The sequence below is a fragment of the Anser anser genome (assembly GCF_964211835.1).
Source record: "Anser anser genome assembly, chromosome: 5".
Classification (NCBI taxonomy): domain Eukaryota; kingdom Metazoa; phylum Chordata; class Aves; order Anseriformes; family Anatidae; genus Anser; species Anser anser.
In genome coordinates, this window is record NC_139725.1 from 28,755,402 (window position 1) to 28,776,257 (window position 20,856).

Sequence of the window (20,856 nt, forward strand, 5' to 3'; positions counted from 1 at the left end):
TCTCCCCTGAGACTTCTCTTCTCCACGCTAAACACCTCCAACTCCCTCAGCCGCTCCTCATAGGCTTGTTCTCTAGACCCTTCACCAACTTTGTGGCCCTTCTTTGGATATGCTCCAGCACCTCGATGTCCTTCTTGTAGTGAGTCTTGTAGTGAGTTCAGTTGCCCATAGCTCAAATTGATGGTGTTAAGGGTTGTATCACAGATGAGGTTGACAGATTTATAATTCATGACAGTAAATCAAAACAATAGGATCAACAGAAATTAATTAACAAACATTGATTTTATTTGGAAAACTATACTGTAATTTAAGGTACTTAAAAGTGGCACTTTAAGCAGAGAATTCTTTGGTCCTGACTGCACTGTAGCTATTTTTTGATAGAGAGAAGGGAAAAAAACCTTTTACATAGTTGATGACTATTTTAATGAGGCTTGTATCATTTTCTTGTTCAAGCTCTTAAGCTCTTGTATATCTTTTCAGTTTGGTGACAGATCAGCAATCAAGTGCTGCATAACAGTTTTCCACAAAACAGCTTTGATAATCAGATTTTTTCATGAATATAGAAGGTGTTCCTATTCTGGTACACTGCCATCCTGCAAAGGCTCTCTTCAAATTAATGAAATCAAATGGCATGTCAACTGAAATGACATGCATATGCTTACTGGATTGTACACATGCTGCTGACACTATACAACAGATATCCTCCAACTAATTTCCAGATTGTAGTATGCTTTCTGTTTCATAAAACTAAATAAAGATCAGGAAATTGAGGTGGTAAAATAGATGTTCTGTTTATCAGGCTGGTGTAATTAGTTGAGAGTATTAAGATATACATAAAAGTACATGGGCTCTTTATATAAAGCTTTATGTCTGCATCTTTAAAAATGTAAGTACAATACACATACACTTGTGCAGACACAACCTGCTGTAAATGGAGATTTCTTTCTTTTTTGAGAGAAAGTTTGGATTTGTCCTTACCTGTATGAATAGTTTCGTAAACTTCATGTGATCTTTATAGAACAGATTTTTTTCATTGTATTCACAGAAGATGCTGGGATGTAATCCGAAGTATGCAGAGAGTTCTGTATATAGTTTCTTTAATCAATTATCAATTCCAGCATGTAAGAAAAGCACGCTCTCTTCTCTTGCACAGTGTCACACTGACTTTGAAAATCACCAAATGATACAGAATAGTTTTGCTATCTGGAAATGAGACTTCCCATCAAAATCTCCTTTACATTGATTAAGGCATTCACTATTATATTTGAGCACCTGGTACAGTCCTGTCCACACACAAAAGAAAATAAAAATAAATAAAAAATCCAATAGCACTTTTGGAAGACATTTTTAAGGATTTATTCTAGTAAATGAGACCATTAGTCTAGCTAATCCAGTATCCTGCCCCTAGCAATTGCCAGGGTTTCAGAAGAAAGCTTCTGATCTGTACCTGCTCAGACATGAGTGTCACTTCTCAGCTTCACAGTGATTTGTCACAGGCCCATTAGAATGATCTTGTCTTATTATGCTCAGATGCCAAAATTATTTTGTCTGTTCTTCCAGAAGTTAATAGTCTTAAGTTATTTATTCAATTTCTATGTGAATCCAAAGGAGAAGCTGCTCATTTTTATGCAATAAATGAAAAGAGAATTAATATCTTGTTATCTGATTATATTTATATCAAATATTTGTTAATGTGCAATCTGAGTGATAACTCTGCATGAACTCCACTAAAGACAATGGAAATGTTTGCCGCGATGTTGATTGAACATTACAGCAGGTGACTCCTGTCATTAGAGTGTCTTGTATTAACTGCAGAAGTGAAACTACCAGCTTCGATTAGGATATAAAGAAGGTTAGATAGACTTGAGTGACAAAAAGTATGCCAAATATGGCAAAAGAAAGAAGCCTGCTACAAAGACAAGTGAGGAAATCCAGTAAATCTTTCCTTCAGAATGAAAGCAAAACTAGTGTAATCATTCAGTTTATTATTATGTTTCTGTCATATCTTTCATTTGGAGGAATTCAATTCATTTTGCAACTAACTGAAGAGGATATGCAGTGCTATTGGTTGAAAATTTTAGCAATAGAATTTTTAAATATTTTCCATTATAAAGATGTTAAAAAAAATGATATATTATGCAAGGCATTCTACTGGAAATGCTAAAAAACACACCAAGTTCAGTAATCTTAATCTTTTTACATGGCATGTAATAAAAAAAACTCCATGATGAACTACCTTCAGTGGTATGCTACTGTCGTAAACAAAGTTGTGAATTGAGCCCTCACCTGTTCTGAGACTGGGTTTATTTTGTTTTGTTTTGTTTTTTCCTTTGGCAAGAAATACTATATTTTATAAAAATATATATTTAGTATATAAAATAAATATTTTCAGTATATAAATAAGAGCACTTCCATTCTATTTAACAGTAGTTATATATAGACTTGTTTGCTTTTTACTGTTCCTTCCATTATTCTCAAACCACAACCAAAAGCAAGCACGCTTCATAATCCAGAATTAGAATCTCCTCAGACAAGTGGTCTTGCTGCCTATGAATAACCTTTAAATAATTGAGCAAGATAAAATGAAACAGCCTGAAGCAAGCTCCAGATAAGATCCTCACCTGCATCGCAACATAATGAGGAAACTGTACTGAAAGCAGTCTTAGCCTAAGAATAATGGCATGAACATCTGTCATCGCGCTTCAGCAAGGCTTATATCCACCTGTGTAATGAATACGTGTTCCTTGGGGCATTCCAGCCTGCACCCTTGTTCGCAAGTATTAAGGAAGACTTAGATGCTGAGCAACTTCTGTTACAAATTATAATAATCTTAAGCAATATCTTACTGCATGCAAGTTGCTTCTTAGACCATCAATATGAAACAATTGGTTCTGAAGAAGACACAACTATAGCCAACAGCAGACTTGTTTTTTTCTTCTAGCCTTCAAAACTAGTGAAGACCCATGCTGTTTTTTGAGTAAAATGATACTGAGATTTCAGAAGGGGCAGCTGAGAAAATGTCTCTGTTTCCTGAAGAACAAAGAAGGAGATGGTTGTGTTTGAGTCTGTACATTTTATAATCTCCCCTCCACACCCCCCCAAAAAAATGTGGTTTAGCCATTCATTTGTAGGTTAGTTAGAGTATCCAAGATACGCACTACCATAAAACAACTTGCCACTTAAGACCTTACATGAGTCTTGGAGTCACACCACGGTATGTACAGCCACTGCTTCCATTAAAACATGGCAATATTTAATTACAGCTGATTGCTTACAGTCTATGCTGTGGCATCAGTAATGTGCTTTTCTTTCTGCTGTAATTTGTTGCCTACCTCTTACAAAGCAGTATAACCTCAAGAGTGGCTGTAATCCAACATAAACAGAAAAGTTGTGCAGGTTAACCACACTGTGTGATGCCAAAGAGGATGCTGCATCAGTCACTGGAAATGGTGGAGAAAGGGTCCTGGAGTCTTTCTGCCTGGAAGGCAACCAGGGTGGAGGATACTGGACGGCTCTCTGCTGGATAGATGAGGAGTGTGCAGAGTTGCATGCACCTGAATTATCCACTCACTGAGGGAGTGCAGTTGTCCTTGTGTTACATAAAATGTAATGTACCCAGCAAGAAGTAATGCTAACTGCTGCTTAAGTCATATTTCACCAAGCCATGGGCAAAGACAGGATTCTCAGAAGAAAGGATTTCTCTTTCTGAGTCCTTCTGGAACACACAAATTCTGCTAGTCTCTGAAAGGTCAAAGAGGACTTGCACAGTATTTCTGATTTTCCTGTTTCCAGTTCAAACCCCAAAATAACTGCAGGGATTCTATTTTTTAGTGACATATAGCAGAAGTTCCCAAAGTATAGCCGACATGCCATTTGCAGTATGAGGAGCCTTGATAATCCATTTTAATATGTTTTGTAATTGTAGTATAACACTTAACTGAGGTCCTGTAGTCCAGATGAATTCCCTTATACAGTTGCTAGCATTATTGCTAATTCTTTGAACGGCATTCCGGGAAGGAACAGCCTCCTATAAAAATAAATTTCAGAATACTTAAAGGAAAAAGACAGTGTTGAAGGAACATTACATACAGTCCTAGAAATTGGTTAGCCTCTGGTCAGTTCACAAACGTTAAATGCAAAGTATGCATTTAATGTCTTGAAAATTGTTTTGGATTCCTTTAGTATTCTTGTATAATTTGTGTTACCGAGTCCCGACACTGTGTGCCTTTAAGCTCTGTGTTAGCATCAACACTGCTGTTAGGCAGAGGATGGCTACTTCAAAATTACAATTCCTGTTTAGATCTTAAAAAAAAGAGAGAGATTTAAGACACCAAAATTGAAATTATACTCAGTTGCTGTCTTTCACCTTTGCAATTACACTCTTTTTTACGGAGGAACACGACAACTTATACACTGTTTCGCATGAAGGTAAATAGGCACTTGAACAGAATGGATTGTGGTTTTTCAAGGTGAAGTGCATGTACAGCTGTCTTTGCTGCAATGGCATCTAACGGAGAAGATAAACAAAGGATTTACTCCCACTTTTCACTGATGGAAGTTTGAAGTGGAGCCTTACCCCCATTTTTGCACACATCAAAAAAGTCAGACAGGTAGTAGTGCAGCCTGCTTAGAGGCCAGAAGTTTTCATGTGTCAGGTCTCTCTACATAGCCCTGTTGGTTCACCTAACTCATAATTTGTATTGCTATGAACTGTGCAAGTGGTACACTTTTATAGACTTGTGTTGGTGTTCTTCAGTCCCAGCCTAAAGCATCCTTCCATTCCTGTTGCAAAGCTTTTAGATAGAAAGGTGGCAACCTGTGTGATGTTCACTTAATGAGACTTCAATTCTTGAGTTGAACAGAGCAGTGTGGAGCCTTCGGAGGGAAAAAATCTCGATATTATCCTAGTTGTATCTACTTTTTCAAGTGTGTGTGTGTGTATATATACATCTATATTTGTGCACACAGTTGCTTACTTATGCTGTAACTCTTAATAGTTCCATGCCACTAATCTGCTTGCCTGTTCTTTTCTGTAGCCCAGATGATTTACTGAATGCACTGAATGAGGGTATCAGTCGTGCTGATGTGATCATTACATCAGGAGGCGTATCTATGGGGGAAAAGGTATGCTAAATTTAAGTATGACTTCCTAAAATATATATATAAGAATTTCAAGCCAGAGTCTGTCATCAGAGCTTCTGCCTTTGTATTAATGTTTATTAATAAGGGATCTTACTTGTTTGTGTGAATTAAGTAAGAAAAAAGCCATCAATGCTGTCCTCATTTACTTTGTTCTTATTATAGTAGATGTAGTACAACAGGGAAGATTCTAATTCTCGATGTGAGTGATTTGCATTTTTTTTTATTTAAGGAATTAGTTGTATAGTTATGATAACAAAGGTGATTGGTTAATAGTACATGAAGACAACAGACTTCTTTCTATTCTTAGAGCAGGTGAAATGTAGGCAGAATAAAGATACTTTGCAAGTACTGTGAAAAGCAGCTGAGTATATAAATAGCTTTTTCTTACTCAGCAGATCTGTTTCCTGTGTGTGCCAGAGCTATATCTGTTACAAAAATAGTCTGATCACATTTTACACCTGATAGTCCTACAGAGGCAATACATACGAGACACAGTGAGCTGATATATTTGCCTTTTGAATCATTAACAGAATTGTTGATTGAGTTCCTGTTGGTAATCCCTGTGACAAAACCATCAAAGAAAATAGGGATACAAAGATGCTGGTGGGGCGTAGATGAACCTGCAGGACATTTATTAATCATGACTTATGCGAAGGAAAACTCAGATTACTTTTTGATCCCAGGCTGAATCTGTGAGTTTGGCAGGTAAAACAAACATCTCTCCTTTTATAACTAACAGATACTAAAGACAGTCATTAGGAGATGACAAGCATCAGTACTGTTTTTGTCACTTTTCTGAGTAGAAATCATATTGTTGGATACATCATGGGAACGGATAACAAGTTAAACCAGTGCCAATTACTTTCAATTCCATTATTCTCCTCAGTATTTGTAGAAAAATACTCAAGGACAAGTGCTGATCTTTAAATTGGGAGTGTAGTAATGTAGTAAATTGGGACATTGTACAGACGTGGGAACTCTAGGAAGTGACTAGACTGCTGAATGGTCTTACAGGCATTTATGCATTCTGGCTAACTTCTCTGTAGCCCAAATTTTAGGCAACAGCATAAAGTCAATAGGCTCTGTATTCCACTGACAGTTCTACCTCTAATACTGAGCTTTTAGCAGGTTTAATGAAATAACTGAGCATCCAAAAATTAAATGGCAAGTAAAAATGTGGTTAACACAATCAATAATCAATAAGTGAGAACTCATGCCTGGCTGAAAAAAAAATGCTGCTTTCCAAGTATTTGAACAAGAGAGTGAGAGAGATGGGAAAACTGCAAGGGAGCTTCAGATTTACTGCTTCTAAAGTCTGTCTTAACAGTTGATTGTTATGTCCTGTGTCTTAAGTCTCACTAAACACAACAGACAGGATACTACATCTTTGAACACAGCAATTTTCAGTAAAGACTGAACAAGTAATTCCAATTTTTGTAATAACTGGATCGATTGTGTTTATGCAGAAGTGTTTAACTTGAACTAATGCACAAGCCACCTACAGTTTTTCTTTTCTAAGAAACTTAGGACCGTTAAACCTGAACACTGTGAATTAGACCATGTCCCCAAGAAATTACAATAATTACAGTATCCTGAAAAACTATGATTTCTACAGTCTTGATTTCAAAAGTACTAGGAGATCTCTAACTCTGCCTCTAGATAGCTTCTGTGGCAAAAGTTAAATAGCTTGATGATTTGAAGGCTTAACTTTGAATCGTAAAGGTTGTTTTTTTTCCTATCTTTTACATAAAGAATGTTCTAGTAATAGGTATTTGTGGGGTCCTCTTAAGATTCCGATGCTGCAGCTGACTTTTAAGTAAATATATTAGTATGTCTTTGTGGAGTCAGGTTTGGCACCTAAAATCAGTTTGTTCTTCACCCCTTCTTTTTGAAAATACTTTCTTTCAAATACTGGAAATTCCCCATTGGACCATAGCACTTTCAGGATATAACAAGTCTTTCATCTTCACTTGATATTAATTAATTGCTTTGAACACTTAGATGATATAAGCCACTTTGATGTTACTTAATTGATTTTCTTTTTTTAATTTAAACAGGACTATCTTAAACAGGTGCTGGATATTGATCTGCATGCACAGATTCACTTTGGCAGAGTTTTTATGAAACCAGGGTAAGAAATCTCTTTAATGAGGTAGCATGGATTGAGGCTATATTTGGCCAAATATCAGTGCTATCTAAGTGCTTCAGTAGATTCCAGTTTTCCAAATACATTATAAACCACATGGAAGACACATATGGGAAAAAAGCAAAGTCCATCCTATTCATATTAGTTATCATGTTTATAGGTAAAATTAAACAGAGAGATTACTTTTTATCACTAACAGATATTTCTCAACAACTGCTGCAAATCAGGTGTTTGTGGAGGAACTAACATACTTTAAGCATGTCCATAATCTTCACTGTGATCACAGCTAAGATGCTGACATTTGTATGAAATACCTGGGAAATACAGGGACATTTAAATGCTGTTTTGTTTAACAACCATCTCACTGCACTTCAAAATTTACATAGGTCATACCACTATAAGCAAACAATTTATTGAGAAAGATGAAATGGCAACTAATTTAGAAAGTTTTATCTATTATAGTATGGATTTGGAGGTCTGGCACACAGTTCCTGTTAAAACAAAAACATCAAACACCAAGATCCCCTGGTAAAATATGATACTGATTAGTCCTAGCAGATAGAAAATTAGGCAGTAATGATCAAAGTGTGGCAAATCTTCCAGGTACTGCTGACTAGATGGTAGTTGTTAGCTCAAGATGAAGCCAAGGAACTCAACCTAATCATTGCTCCTATGATGTATCATCTCTAATGTTTGAAAGGATTATATTAACATAAGTATATAGAAAACTTTTAACGAGTCCCTTTTCTTTGCTAGCCACAGTCTTGAATCATCACATTTCTGTCGTATTTATATAACTGTAACAGCCCCAATAACGAGTCACAAAAGTCTGAATTTGTTCATCTGCAGACTATATAGCATTTGCTGCTCTGAAGTACTGCTCCATTGTCAGTAAAGCTCCATTGTCAATACTGCTGTAGACACGGGAGTAAAGGGAACTAATCACTAATCTTACCAAAAAAAATGGAGAGCCATCTATAGAAAGCAAATACAGCTCTGTTACTGTTTAATTTTGGTGTTACTTCTTTGTTATTTGGTTTCGTGCATGAAGACAGAATGTAGATTTTTGTTTATTAATTCAGCTACTTTTTGGTGGTTTGTCACCAGAAGCAAAATCATCATTTGTTTTATTTTCTAAATAGTAAAAATAACAGCATAATAAGGTTCAGTCAAAGTCCAGTGCAGATCATAAATAGCTTTCCTTTTCCGTAGCCTGCCAACAACTTTTGCAACTCTGGATATTGATGGCGTAAGAAAAATAATCTTTGCGCTCCCAGGTAAGATGTTTTGTGGATTACTTTTGTTGCTGTGCACAGCTGACAAGATGTGAAACAATACCATGTCTGGTGTTCCTGCTTCCGTCCTCAGAATGTGCTGGTGTACAGACCTCACAATTTTTTCCATCCAACAATTTCTTTGGGTTTTGTAAATACACTGTGCAGGGGTGTTTTTTTTTTTTCCCATAGCTCCCTTCACCTTCCCAATAGAGATTCTGTGCACGTAAGTCAGTGCATCCACTCTGAAGTACTGAAAGTTAAGACAAGACCTACAGAGGGCCAAGGAACACAACATCACTGTGAAGGTTGTTTTGTCATCCTTGTACTTTGGAACCAAAAGAGGGCAGCATTGCTTCACCTCCTGCGTGCTGGGTTGCCATGGGAAAGTTCAGAATAAATTATTTCTTTGGGAATCTAGCTATAAATCTGTCCTCCTAAGTTAGGAGGAATGTATTTTATTCTTACTGCTCTGGCTTTGCATGGATTTCTGACAACAAGGAATCCTGTTCTTAATAAGCTAGTGGTGTTCAGAACTCTTCAACTTTTTTCTCTCATTTCTCTCTCTTGCTGCAGTACAGGGTTGGGGTTTTTTTGTTTGATTGTTTGTTTTTCCAGGAGAGACATAATGGAGTATCTGTTGTCACATTTTATATTTTATAATTGTCATATAAGGGAGGCCAGATGTGTAAGACAAGTAGTGTTTGACAGAAGTTGGTCAAACACCTCTTTTGTGTGTCAACAGAAACCATGTAAGTCAGTAGAATTCTCCTCAGCAGCTGTACTAAAGCTTTTTGCCATCTGTTAGGTAATAGAAAGATATTTAATATTACCTATTCTTCCGTAGGTCATGGAAACCCTAATCATGAATCAAGCACCAGATCAGCTTGGACCTATGCCTTTGCACAATAAACATTGCCCCTGCCGCATACAAAACTATATGTAAGAAGAAAGGCAGCAGAGGAATAGAAGCAAATGGCAGGGCCTGAGGAACATGGGGCAGTAGTGCTCAGAGCAGGATTTAGCACTACATTAGCCAGAGAGTGTAGCTTTGAGCAGTTTTACTTGCCACATGCTGCTGCAGACTTAAGTGGAAAGTTTCCTGTACATAGCATGAAAAGCTCCTTGGAATCCTTTAGGGTGCAATTGCTATAAAAATAGGAGATTGCCTTCACAGAGTAAGTCAAGAAAAAGGGTGTCACTACCAGCTGTTCTTTGTCCTACAGGCAATCCTGTGTCAGCTGTTGTCACCTGCAATCTCTTCGTTGTTCCTGCACTGAGGAAAATGCAGGGTATCCTGGATCCTCGGCCCACCATTATCAAAGCCAGGGTAAGAAGCTTGTCCTGTATCTAAAAAGTCTCTCAAGTTGTTGAAACACATCTCTTTGAGCTCTGAAAGACTGTCTTGTTTGGGGAATCAGAACACTAGGCTAATTCTGAAAAGTTGAAGGAAGTTCACAGAAAACAGAGGTTCATATTCAGTCCCATAATTCGTAAGAGTGAGATGGCCATGTAATGGAGCAAGATGTACACAGGCAGCCATTTGCCAGTCAGGCAGGAAGGACATTCTGCTGTATAAAAAGTACATTTGTGATGTACCTCTGATAAAAAATGTAGAGTAATCTGGAAATACCAGAGTTAGGTATATTTTGTATTGCCAATAGAAAATGCAAATTTGAAAGCCTTTCTGTTCTTGAATTATTTATATAAGTAATCTACATGATCCCCACTCTAAGTAATGTAAGTCCTTTAAACTATTCGTGCCACTCTTATAAGAAATTTTGGATATAGTAACTCTGTTTAACATAGATTCAAGGCATATTATTATAATGTGTTATTCTACTATTTTTGCTTTAAAGAAGGTATCAGAGAACAGATTACCTTTTATAGTTTTCCTAGTCTTCCTGTCTATGCACAGACATTTCTCTTGCAGGGTATCCCTTGTGTCTCTCTTACATGCTTCCTCAGCAGTCCGTTTTTTCCTTTATCTCATGTCTAAAGTATTGGAAAACAGACAGAAATTTGTAGCATTCCAGTTTTGAGGAACATGATCCTCAAACACAACACTCACTTTTGCATGCCTTTTCCGATACGCTTCAATTAAATTGCATTGTGAGTGATACCTTGTGTGTCTTTTCGTTTCAAGGACTGGTCATTTCCCTTTTGTCAGGGCTAGCAGGTTTTTGAATGTGAATACAAGTTTTAGCTTTACACAATGTAAGCCAGAGACCAGAAGTGATAAAGCTTTTTTCCAGAGAGATAGTATCTTTGAATTCCTGTAAAAGAACAGCTTTGCAATATTTCACTTAATGCTTGCAGACTCCATCATACTCTTTGGTATTATAATATCATAGTTGTATTTCCCTTAAATACTGCAGTCTTTACATCCTACGGCTTTTGATGTTGCACTAGACAGCATGTGGCCTGGAAATGCAAGTTTTTAAAAGACTATTATTAAGGGAAAAGATTGAACAGATTATTCCATTATCTTAGACAGTGATATCTTAATGCATGATATTTTCATCCTTTCTTTGCTGCTTCTACAGTTATCATGTGATGTGAAATTGGACCCCCGCCCAGAATATCATCGGTGCATACTGACTTGGCATCACCAAGAACCACTACCTTGGGCACAGAGTACAGGTTAGTGCCCAGCCACACAGACTGACAGACATACTCACAGGTCCCGTCATTCCTTCATGCATGTTTAAAAACAACCAAGCACATGCACATGTATTTTCATATAACCTTTCTTACACAGACTGACTTGCTCACGTGAACATGCATGTTCAGTCATTTAATTCATTCATGGTAGTGAAATTCAGCCGTGGTATGACTCACCAACTTAAAGTTAAAACCTTTATCAGAATAAGCTGCCTTTATACATACACAAAACATACTTGTATGTTTGCATATATGCGCACATTCCTTTTTGTAAATACTCATCCATGCTCGCTTGTACTCACAGGCACATTACTCTTTGTGCATGTACTAAACAAACACGGCTTGGGGCAGAGTTAGAAACATTTCATATAAAAGATGTGTGATTCTAGCTGAACTGGAGAAGTAGAAGAAACATCAGTGGCAGTATATGTTCTCTTATAGCAGACTAAGACTTTTATTAGTCTTGTTTGCCATCTAGGGATGCTTCTGGATACTCAGCTGCGGTTGAGGTAAATAGTACATTTGAATGCTTTTTCTGTTTTGTTATGTGCCACTTCTTTCCTTATGCAAGGAGACTGTCTGGAATGATTTCTCTGTCAATCCAAATGTTTGAAAACCAATAAATTAATGGGCATGAGTTCCTACTGCATTTTAATTTTTTTGTCACTACAACCAATACTATACTGTTTATCTCCAGGGTATATTGTATAGCTCAGTGTCCTGAAGAAACCCATTCTTTTGAGTTGGTATATTAAAAACATTCTAGACTGTGCTGGTTTTGGTCTCTACAATCTGAACTATATACACAAATAGAAAAATAAAGTAATTTTGATAGAAGTAGAAATTCCAACAGAAAAGCAATTAGCAATTTACTACAACAAGATATGAAGTACAGATAAAGACGTAAGGGGAAAAAATGTGGAAGGCTGGATAGGAAAGTAATCAGCAAGGGAATGAGTGTTTTGAGAACCAGAACGATGGGATGCTGACTATTTCTCTACATAGTTCTCTGTTCCTTTCTACCTTTGAGCAGCTAAATCTCAGCTCTGTGAATAAGTTAGTAACATGAGTATCTGTAAGAACAGCTCTTGTTTCCTGCCTGGTGTGTTGCAGCATTTGAAACTAACTGAAAAACTAATTGAGCTTTTTCTCTGACTCTTCTGTAGGGAATCAGATGAGCAGTCGTCTGATGAGTATGCGCAGTGCCAATGGACTGTTGATGCTACCTCCAAAGACAGAGCAGTATGTGGAGCTTCACAAGGGGGAGGTGGTGGATGTCATGGTCATTGGAAGGCTATGATGTCACCAGCAGGAGCGAAGCTTTGATGCATGTCCACATATCATTGACTGTATCCTGTAATATGCAACGGCACAGCTAGTTTTTCTGATTTGGATAAAAGTTGATCAGTATAGTCAACATCTTGAATTATATTTCAAATGGAATTTAAATAAATACCTTTTAAAAAAATCTTTAAAAAGAAATCTTAATGAAGAAATTTATTCTGATTATATCAAAGCAACTTTTTCCTTTCCTTGCAATTGCTTTGTGTGTTCAATGCTAGTTCTAATAGCGGTAGCTTTTAGTAGACAGCAGTAGGTGCCTGCAGAACTTGTGTTTTTTCTCATCTTTAAGATACAACTACTTATGCTCTTAAAACAAGGCTGTCTGCTTATTTATACTAGCGTAGACAACACTTGGATTTCCCTTATCAGTATGCTTCATAACCGCTTCACAGAGAGCTTCTGCTTGTTCTTTATCTTGTATCTCGTGTTGATGTGCACAGTGCCAAAAGCGGAGTGGCTGCACTGGGAACCCAATGAAGCCCCGAGGTTTCCTCACCTCGCTGCGCGTTCAGGGATCTCTCTTGTCCCGGCAGCCACCCAGCTCAGTACTCTTGGGCAGTAACTGGATACCTTTTATTTCAACAAACAAAAAATTGCTTCCTTAAGTGCTGACAGCCTTTTTAACCAATACATTTAAAAATGTACAGAACTAAAAACTAAAAAAAATCAAAGACTGATCTTGTACAGATATTAGTGTTACCAGCATTCGTGTGGAAATTAAATGAGCAAAGAAATAAAACTAATGTTAAACAACTCTGTACCATAACATTTTCTGTAATGATATTGAAACTTAAATGAATAAAAAAAATCCTCAATCATTATTTAAAATTTCACCTGTTTAGCCTTGTTGTTTGAACAAAAAATAAAAAGTGTTTTAAGAGGGTATTTGGGATGGGGGAAGAGGAGAGGAAGGAAGGGAAATAGTAAACAGAATCTAGAGCCTTCCCTAATGTACAGTATATCACAGGCAAACTGAAAATACAGAGTGAGCTCTCTCAAACTCATCTCCCAGGGGACAAAATGGAAGCAGCATTTGGAGGGTTTTACAATTGGACCAGTCAAAGCTGGAAAATACTTTTTTTTCCTGTTTAAATTGTGTAGCAGTTGCAAACAGCTCTTGTGCTGCTTTGTGTGGAATTTGATAGAGCTTTCAGTTTCTTTTTCTGAGGTTCTCCTTTTGATACTGGGACTGTTCAGCCCTTGCCAGATTTCATGTTTCATCTGTGATTAAAATCATATCAGTGCCATATTGCACCTTGCTTCGTGAAGTTCTTGGGTCAAATGCTGTCCCATCAACTCCATTCACGAAGTCAAAACTTTTGTGTATAGTATTGTTGGAGGACTTAGCCAGGAACAAGGACACAGAAAATTGTGTTTAAGTCCTGACAGCCACAGTGGATCAGAGTTGTAGTTCTACAATAACTGGAGAAGGCATCCCCGAGGCTGGTTTTAAGACCTAACTCTTTGCCTTGCAACAGCCTGAATACTCCCTGCACAGGCCTTTACAAAGGTAGAAAGCGGGTAGGTGGGCATACACCATGGTCAAAGGTACTCCAGGGAATGATCTTTCAGAAAAATATTAATATAACTTGCTGATCATATTTCTTTGTTCTGGACTACATGTCCACACTTGTTGTCTCTCTATATAGCGGCAGGATGGCATCAAGTTAAATTCATGAATGCCTGTATTTACTGTTCCAATATTGTAAACCACAGCAATAGCGGGAGAGGAAAGTTTAACTCATCTCTGAGAAATAATGTACAACATGGCCTATTTTAAGCAAAAGGATTATTACATAGCTCAGGGTTATTACAGGCCAATAGTAGGCAGCATATACAGTGAAAAATCGGAAGTTTATAGAGGACATCAGTAACAATAATATGAGAGATTGTTCATACAATTGGAAATGCTAGAGAAAGATAAAAGAGAGATGTGAGGAAACCTATCTGCAATATCTTGGGTCTGGCTGACATTAAAACCATTACTCAATACAAATGTGGCTGAGAAGAATTGGCAGTATGCTGTGTATGATGCATGGCTCCATTTAAACCATATCTTGGCATCATAACACCCACCATTGTAACAAATAAAGCATTTAGAGGTTAAAACAATCAAGATTTTTTTTTCAAATCACTGCTAATATAAACTGTTTTAGCCACCCTGCTGTGTTTTGTAATGCTCTTTGCCCAGTGTTCAAGGTTTTATGCAAGAAAATGAACTTTGCAGTTTCTGAGAGACACACAGATAGAGCAAAGCCTTCATTAACACTGAAAGCAATAGAAGTATGTTGGAGAGGTAACTCTGGGAGCAGTTTAAATCATTATTACAATTATGTCTCAGTTATCAAGCCTAACATCTAAAGAATTTGGCTTAATTGTTGTAATAAAAATGAATACAAATGTGACAGATAAATTGGAATCACTTTTACTTTTAACATTCCAAAATCGCTGTTGGTCGGCAGCTTCCAAAAAGACATCAAGGACAAAAGGGTCTTCAAATATGTGGGTACTTTGATTCAAGGACTAAGACTTGCAAATGGAAACATTTAAGGAGTATTTTCTCTATTTTTACTTCTCTAGATAAGGCTTTAGCATTGTCAAAGTAGCAACGTATCTTAATGAGAAGCGATGCCAGCAAAGACTGAAGGCTGGTATTCCAACATTTGTAGTTTTCTTCTTTTCACATAATTTTCTTCAGCACCCATACATGGGAATGATCTTGGGTAGAAACATATAGTGGGTCTTCTGAGTCCCATTCATCCAGCTGGGGGAATCCTACAATGACCTACAAATAACTTTTGTGTCCTGGCCAGCTGATAGCAAAACTTTGACTGTACACTTGGATGTGAAACACCATACAAAAAATTGGCTGTATTTGATCAGATAAATAGAAGCATACAGTGGCCTTTTCTAAATACTAATTTCAAGACCTTAATTACAGAAATTACAACATTAATTCTATCTTGATATTAAAATATGCTAGACATGAAATGTCTTTGATCTCTGGGTAGTTATTAGAGAGCTGCATGACTCCAGAGATTACTAATTAACATGGAATCTTTAGCCTTTTTGATTCTGAAGCTGAAGGGTTGCACTTAAAAGATATTACAACATGGGTTATACTTAAGGACAACATAAAACTGGAATAGCTTTGCAATTCTGTCTTTGCCCTCCCCACCCTGCTGCTCTGCGCTGAGTGCTGAAGCTTGTCTCTTTTGACACGTCTCAGTCCAGAAGTGCTACTTGCCTCGTGGCCAGTAAAGATGGTCTCCAGGCCACAGACAGCCTGCACAGAAGTTCCCAGTGAAGTGACTGGATCCACCTTTTCCACCCAGTTCCCTTGGTTCAACATCTGTCACTGTTATAATGGTGCGTGCCTGCCTTGTTGCCTTGGTTTGGCAGCAATGCTAAGGGCCTGCCTGATCTGTGCTTGGGAAAGTTCCTCAGGTTTCCTTCTGCCAGCACTTGCCAGGCAGGAACTACATCTGGGAGCTGAGACTTGACAGTAAGACATCCTATTTTGGAGATCAGGTACCAGACTAAGATGATGCAGCACTTCATTATGTTCTAATACTTAGCTTCTCAAAACCAGCACTGTCACCTGAGCAGTTTGTGAGGTTTTATGTTGGATAAGAAAAATATACACTAACACAAAACAAAAGAAACACCACAGCTGTGTTTTCTTACATCACAACAGCACTGAGATGTTTCCAGGTACCTGTATTTACAGTTCACAAAGAAGATAATCAAAGGGAATGGTCGGATACCAAAAAGCAAGAAGTACTGGTTAGTGCTGATGGCACATTTCTCAGGAAGTGCATAAAGCAGTGAAGTGAATAGGTGGTTTAAAGGTAGAGTCTACATCTTGGATGCTTTTTTTGGCATATTTGCATATACAGCTTTGTGCTTCCCATGACTAGGTGGGACAGCATTAAATGAGGAGTCAGACACCAGTTCAGGCTATGTTATCAAGCAATACATTGGTCTGGCATGTAATAATCCTTATAGTCTTCCTCTTATCTGAAGGGAAAATAAGAATAGGAAAGAAGAGGGTAGATGTTGAAATTTCGTGCACAAAACTTGCCAAAAAAATCTATTTTTTTACTTTGCATGAAATTTGAAACTAGTTTTTAATACCAGACGAGAAGCGTGAAGATTGTCTGTCATTTGTGCTGACACTTTCAAAAAAAATCTGGTATACTTTTATCCCAAATAGATTCAGAAATATATCCCCAAACTAATATTCCTTTTGTGAGGTTATTTTAAGCATTTCCCAACATTCCTGGGCAGAAACTCTGCTTAGGTGCCTTATATCTATGGCAGTCTCTTTGCTGAAGCTAGTTAATTGGTCTTATTCCCATGAAGAAGCTAAAGAAAACTTTAGTACTGCAGGTTAGATGGGCAAGCACATTTCTGGATGTAGTCTAAGAAAGCAGAGACGTTTCTAGGAGAGGGGGATAACAAAGTGGTCAAATTCACAGCCACAAAAAGAAAGTAAAAGAGGTTGTAGCGGGGAGAACCACAGCAGCCGATAGTTAAGGCAGCAATCTGTGTTGAGAAGTGGCAAGGCATAATTTCCCACAGCAGTATTTGGTCAGTATGTTGCAATTAAGCACCGTAACCTCATGATGAAGAACATGATCTCTACTAACTGTAACTACAGAATGGTCTGGCAACCTCTTCACCTTTCCAAAGCCAGCCAGTTTCCACAGAAAAAAAAAACCATAGTATTCGCTGTGCCTTCAACACAGTACTGTCAGCAGCTTCATTTCTGTTTGCTCAAAGTGAAAAAACAACATTGTTGTTTCTTCTGCTTTTATTTATTTATTTATTTATTTATTTATTTTCTCTTGTGGATTCTTCAGCCTTGATCTTTGTTTTCTAGTAAGTATATCCCAGCCTCCACCCAGAAAGGTGAGTCTCTGCGCTGGATTTAGACTGTGTATTGAAATGCAGGCACTTCCTGGATAATTCATGGGGAGAAAAAGCCTGTGGGTTTTGGAAATGTTACAACCTCCTGACGTGCTGCTAGCTGCATGTTTTCTGAAAGGGCTTAGTGACTCACATTCAGCGTTAGAGTAAGACTTGCCCTGTGCATTCATGCCATATTGCACCCAAGCTGACAAAGCTCTTGGAATAAAAAGCTTCAGAGGGCAATGCACAGATGCTCAGTGGCTCTAGCTGTCAGACTGGTCTGGCTGGGATTACTAGTTCATCACAGCACTGCATGGTGACTTTCAGCGTGCTTTATCTCTCTGCAAGAACTTCTGCATTTGCATGGACCCGGCTTGGGTTTAAAAATACAGAGAGCAAACTTAATTCTTGCAGAGGTGATTACAAGCAAACCTGAGAACTGGTTGTGTGCCAGTAACTCTACACAAACATAGTAGAGAAAGTAAATGCACTAGCATGAGCCTGATAACCAGTGACTTGAAACTAGAATTAAAGTAACTTCAAGAAGAGTGTAAGAGGAGAGTTTTCCAGAAGAAAAGTATATAGCTATGCAAAAACTACCTTAAAAACAGCAGCAGAGGAGGACTCCAAAATCCTGATTTACTCTTTTTGTCAGTACGGGATAGTGCCAGATTATAACAATCATATCCTGATGCATTTCTATCTATAAAAAGAAATCATACTTGTCCAAGAGCTAGATGAAATGTGAAAATGTCTTAAAATAGTGGATTGGGCCTAAGAGAAATTGGATCAAGATGAAATAATCTGAACACAAATTATAAATCCAGTGAAGCCACCAACACAAACAATACTGAAGTGTTTCCAGACAGTGGAATAGCAAAAGAACTGTCCCACCCAACTGAGAAGAAAGCATGCAAAGTACCCTTCATCAGTACCTGACTTTCTCCTTGTGGATTTTATTGTGACCTGAGATGGTCTGAAGGGATGCCATTATCAAACACACATCTAAAAGATCAGCAGGGCAAATGAGAGCTAGCACATAAGGATGCAAAGCTTTTCAAGAGCAGCACAGTATTACCAACCGGTCTGACAGGAGCATTTACTAACCAGATGTTTGTCTGTGGTGGCAAAGTGAACGATCACTTCATCATTTTGAAACGTTGTGCTGTTTGGACCACCAAATGGGACCCAACTCTGCAGTGATGTGCAGACCAGGCACTGGGCCAGGAGAAGCCACTCTATAATGTTTGCAAACAACTTTCTACACTGGTAATGGCTGTTTCAAGCAGAGAAGGCAGCTTTTGTGGAACCACTCAAGAAACTGCCAAGAGAGAGGCAACAGAATGCCAGAAATCCCTGTGCTGTGCAGTCTGTGAGATTTCAGGGGGGGGAAAAAAAAGCCTTCCCCCTGAAAAAAAAAAAAAAGTGGTTAATAGCTCATATCTCAGGGAGAGTATAAATTAATGGCAAGCAGATGATACAGCTCCCAAATACTCCTCCAGCACCCACAGTGTTTGCTACAAGAATTCCCACAGTTTAACAGTGTGAAGCATTATCTCCTCTATTCTGTTCTGCATCTGCCGCCTCCTAGTTTCATTTGATGCCTGTTAGTTTTCATGCTGGACCAAGCAACAAGAAGCCACCCTCACATTGCCACCCACAGATTTGTAAACGGCTCTCATCTGGATTAAGAATCCTAATCTACATGTCTGCCCTTTGTGTGTGGTCATGCTCCATCTCAAAGGGCCCATAAATTGGATCATCCCTGCTGCATGTCTTTGCACCCTCTTCAGTTTTACTGTAATCTTTCTGAGACAAGGAGACCAGAACTGCATGCAGTAGTAAAAGGCATAACTGTCTTTTATAACAGCGTAATAATGACTTCTAGTCTCCTCTGTTTCCTAATATTAATTGTTGTTTTTCAGTGCTTCTGACCAATGTGTTTTTATAGCTCTTAAAATTCAGATAACCTTGAAGTCTCACTCTTAATTGGTTGTGGTCAACCCAGAAACAGTAATTTTAGATGACAGTTCAGGAAAATGTTTTCCTCGTATGCATCATTTGACTTTTAGCAGTGTTGAATTTCCTCAGCTGAATTTTCCTCAGCTTTAACACATTTTCACTCAATTTTGAGCAATCTGTCTGCTGTTCTTTGTAGGGGTCTTTGTCTTTAAAAATATATTAAAATATATTAGAAAAGGGATGAATGGTGAACTGACAGAGCCTGTTGACAATACTAAGTTATTTGTAGTATTAAATATCTTCATTAGCTGAAATCTTCTGGATTGTTTCCCCAAGGAACTTCTGTACCCCAAGAAAAAGGCTTTTGAAGGGGGTATGAGGAGGTGGGACAACAGATATTTTAATCCATGTTTGCTATTCTTAATCTTTCACTCTATCAGGGGAGATAGGAGCTCAGGAAAACTTATGGCAACCCTAACATCTTTACAAAAGGACATTCATAAATATCCGTGTTACCCTAGAGTCCATACAAGCAGCTACCATGCTGCTGTTGCACTATGCTGGAGAGCTGCCAGCTGATCTAATAAATCCTACCTAAGGCAATACCACTCTCATCCACAAATAGAAAAGTTGCAGTGAAAAAAAAAAAAAAAAAAGAAAAAAAGAAAAAAAAACGGGGCTTAGTATTTTCCCATAGCTGTCCTGTATTCGGATGAGGTTCCTGGACCAGGCAGGTCCACAGTAAATCCTGGTGGGAAACCTGTTGGGATGTGGCTCTGTGGAGCCCGCTGGCAGGTGAGCGTGCTGTGCCTGGGGGAGATTTGTGCACAGGGACTTGGCGAGACCTGGAGCCAGCTGGTTGTGGCGCACTGTGCCTTTCTGAAAGCATAACCTGCCGGGGCTTTTGGGTCAGCACAACATAGCTGGTCGTCACTAAAGGTGTCAAATAATTAAAATGAATGGCCCGAGAGCTACTAATCCACCAGTCTTTCAAGGGGGAGATGGTCACATGGAGATGCAATACTATTTGAACCCATCCAAATAAAAGATGTTTAGCTGGCACTGTACATCCATGAGTGGCTTTCTGTAATTTTCTGCTGGCCAAATCCAATCAATTTGCCCAATGTGCTATAAAAAAACAGCGACCAAAGCAGAAGACAGGATTTAGTATGCTGTTGGCAGCCTGTGTTGCTAGGGAGCCACGCAGCTGCCTTCTCATTACCTGGTGTTTTTTCTAAGAGGTGGTGTCTAGGGTTAGATTAAAACAAAAATAACAAAAATGTTAGGGTGTGTGTTGAAAAGCACACAGACAAAGGAGAACAGAGAAGATGGCAGGTGGGAGAACCTAAATAACACCGTGCACCAGCTACTCTCAGGTCCATCACAGGAGCCTTCAGCATGTCAAAGGTT

At 38.2% G+C, this 20,856-nt stretch overlaps 1 protein-coding gene across 32 annotated transcripts in view; it reads left to right on the forward strand.

Annotated features, from left to right (window-relative positions):
- The window catches only part of GPHN (gephyrin), a 284,811-nt gene extending 271,413 nt beyond the window's left edge, over nt 1-13,398 (forward strand). For 30 of the 32 annotated variants that reach the window (XM_083837922.1, XM_083837947.1, XM_083837946.1 and 27 more), the window contains 6 exons: nt 5,037-5,124; nt 7,200-7,273; nt 8,501-8,565; nt 9,789-9,892; nt 11,109-11,205; nt 12,393-13,398. In XM_083837922.1, coding sequence (XP_083694048.1) covers nt 5,037-5,124; nt 7,200-7,273; nt 8,501-8,565; nt 9,789-9,892; nt 11,109-11,205; nt 12,393-12,526 — 562 coding nt within the window. In that variant the 3' untranslated portion in view covers nt 12,527-13,398. Of the gene's footprint in view, nt 1-5,036; nt 5,125-5,672; nt 5,848-7,199; nt 7,274-8,500; nt 8,566-9,788; nt 9,893-11,108; nt 11,206-12,392 lie in introns of those variants that run through there. The other 2 variants (XR_014584952.1, XR_014584953.1) reach the window with 1 other exon arrangement.
- The last annotated feature ends 7,458 nt before the right edge of the window (nt 13,399-20,856 follow it).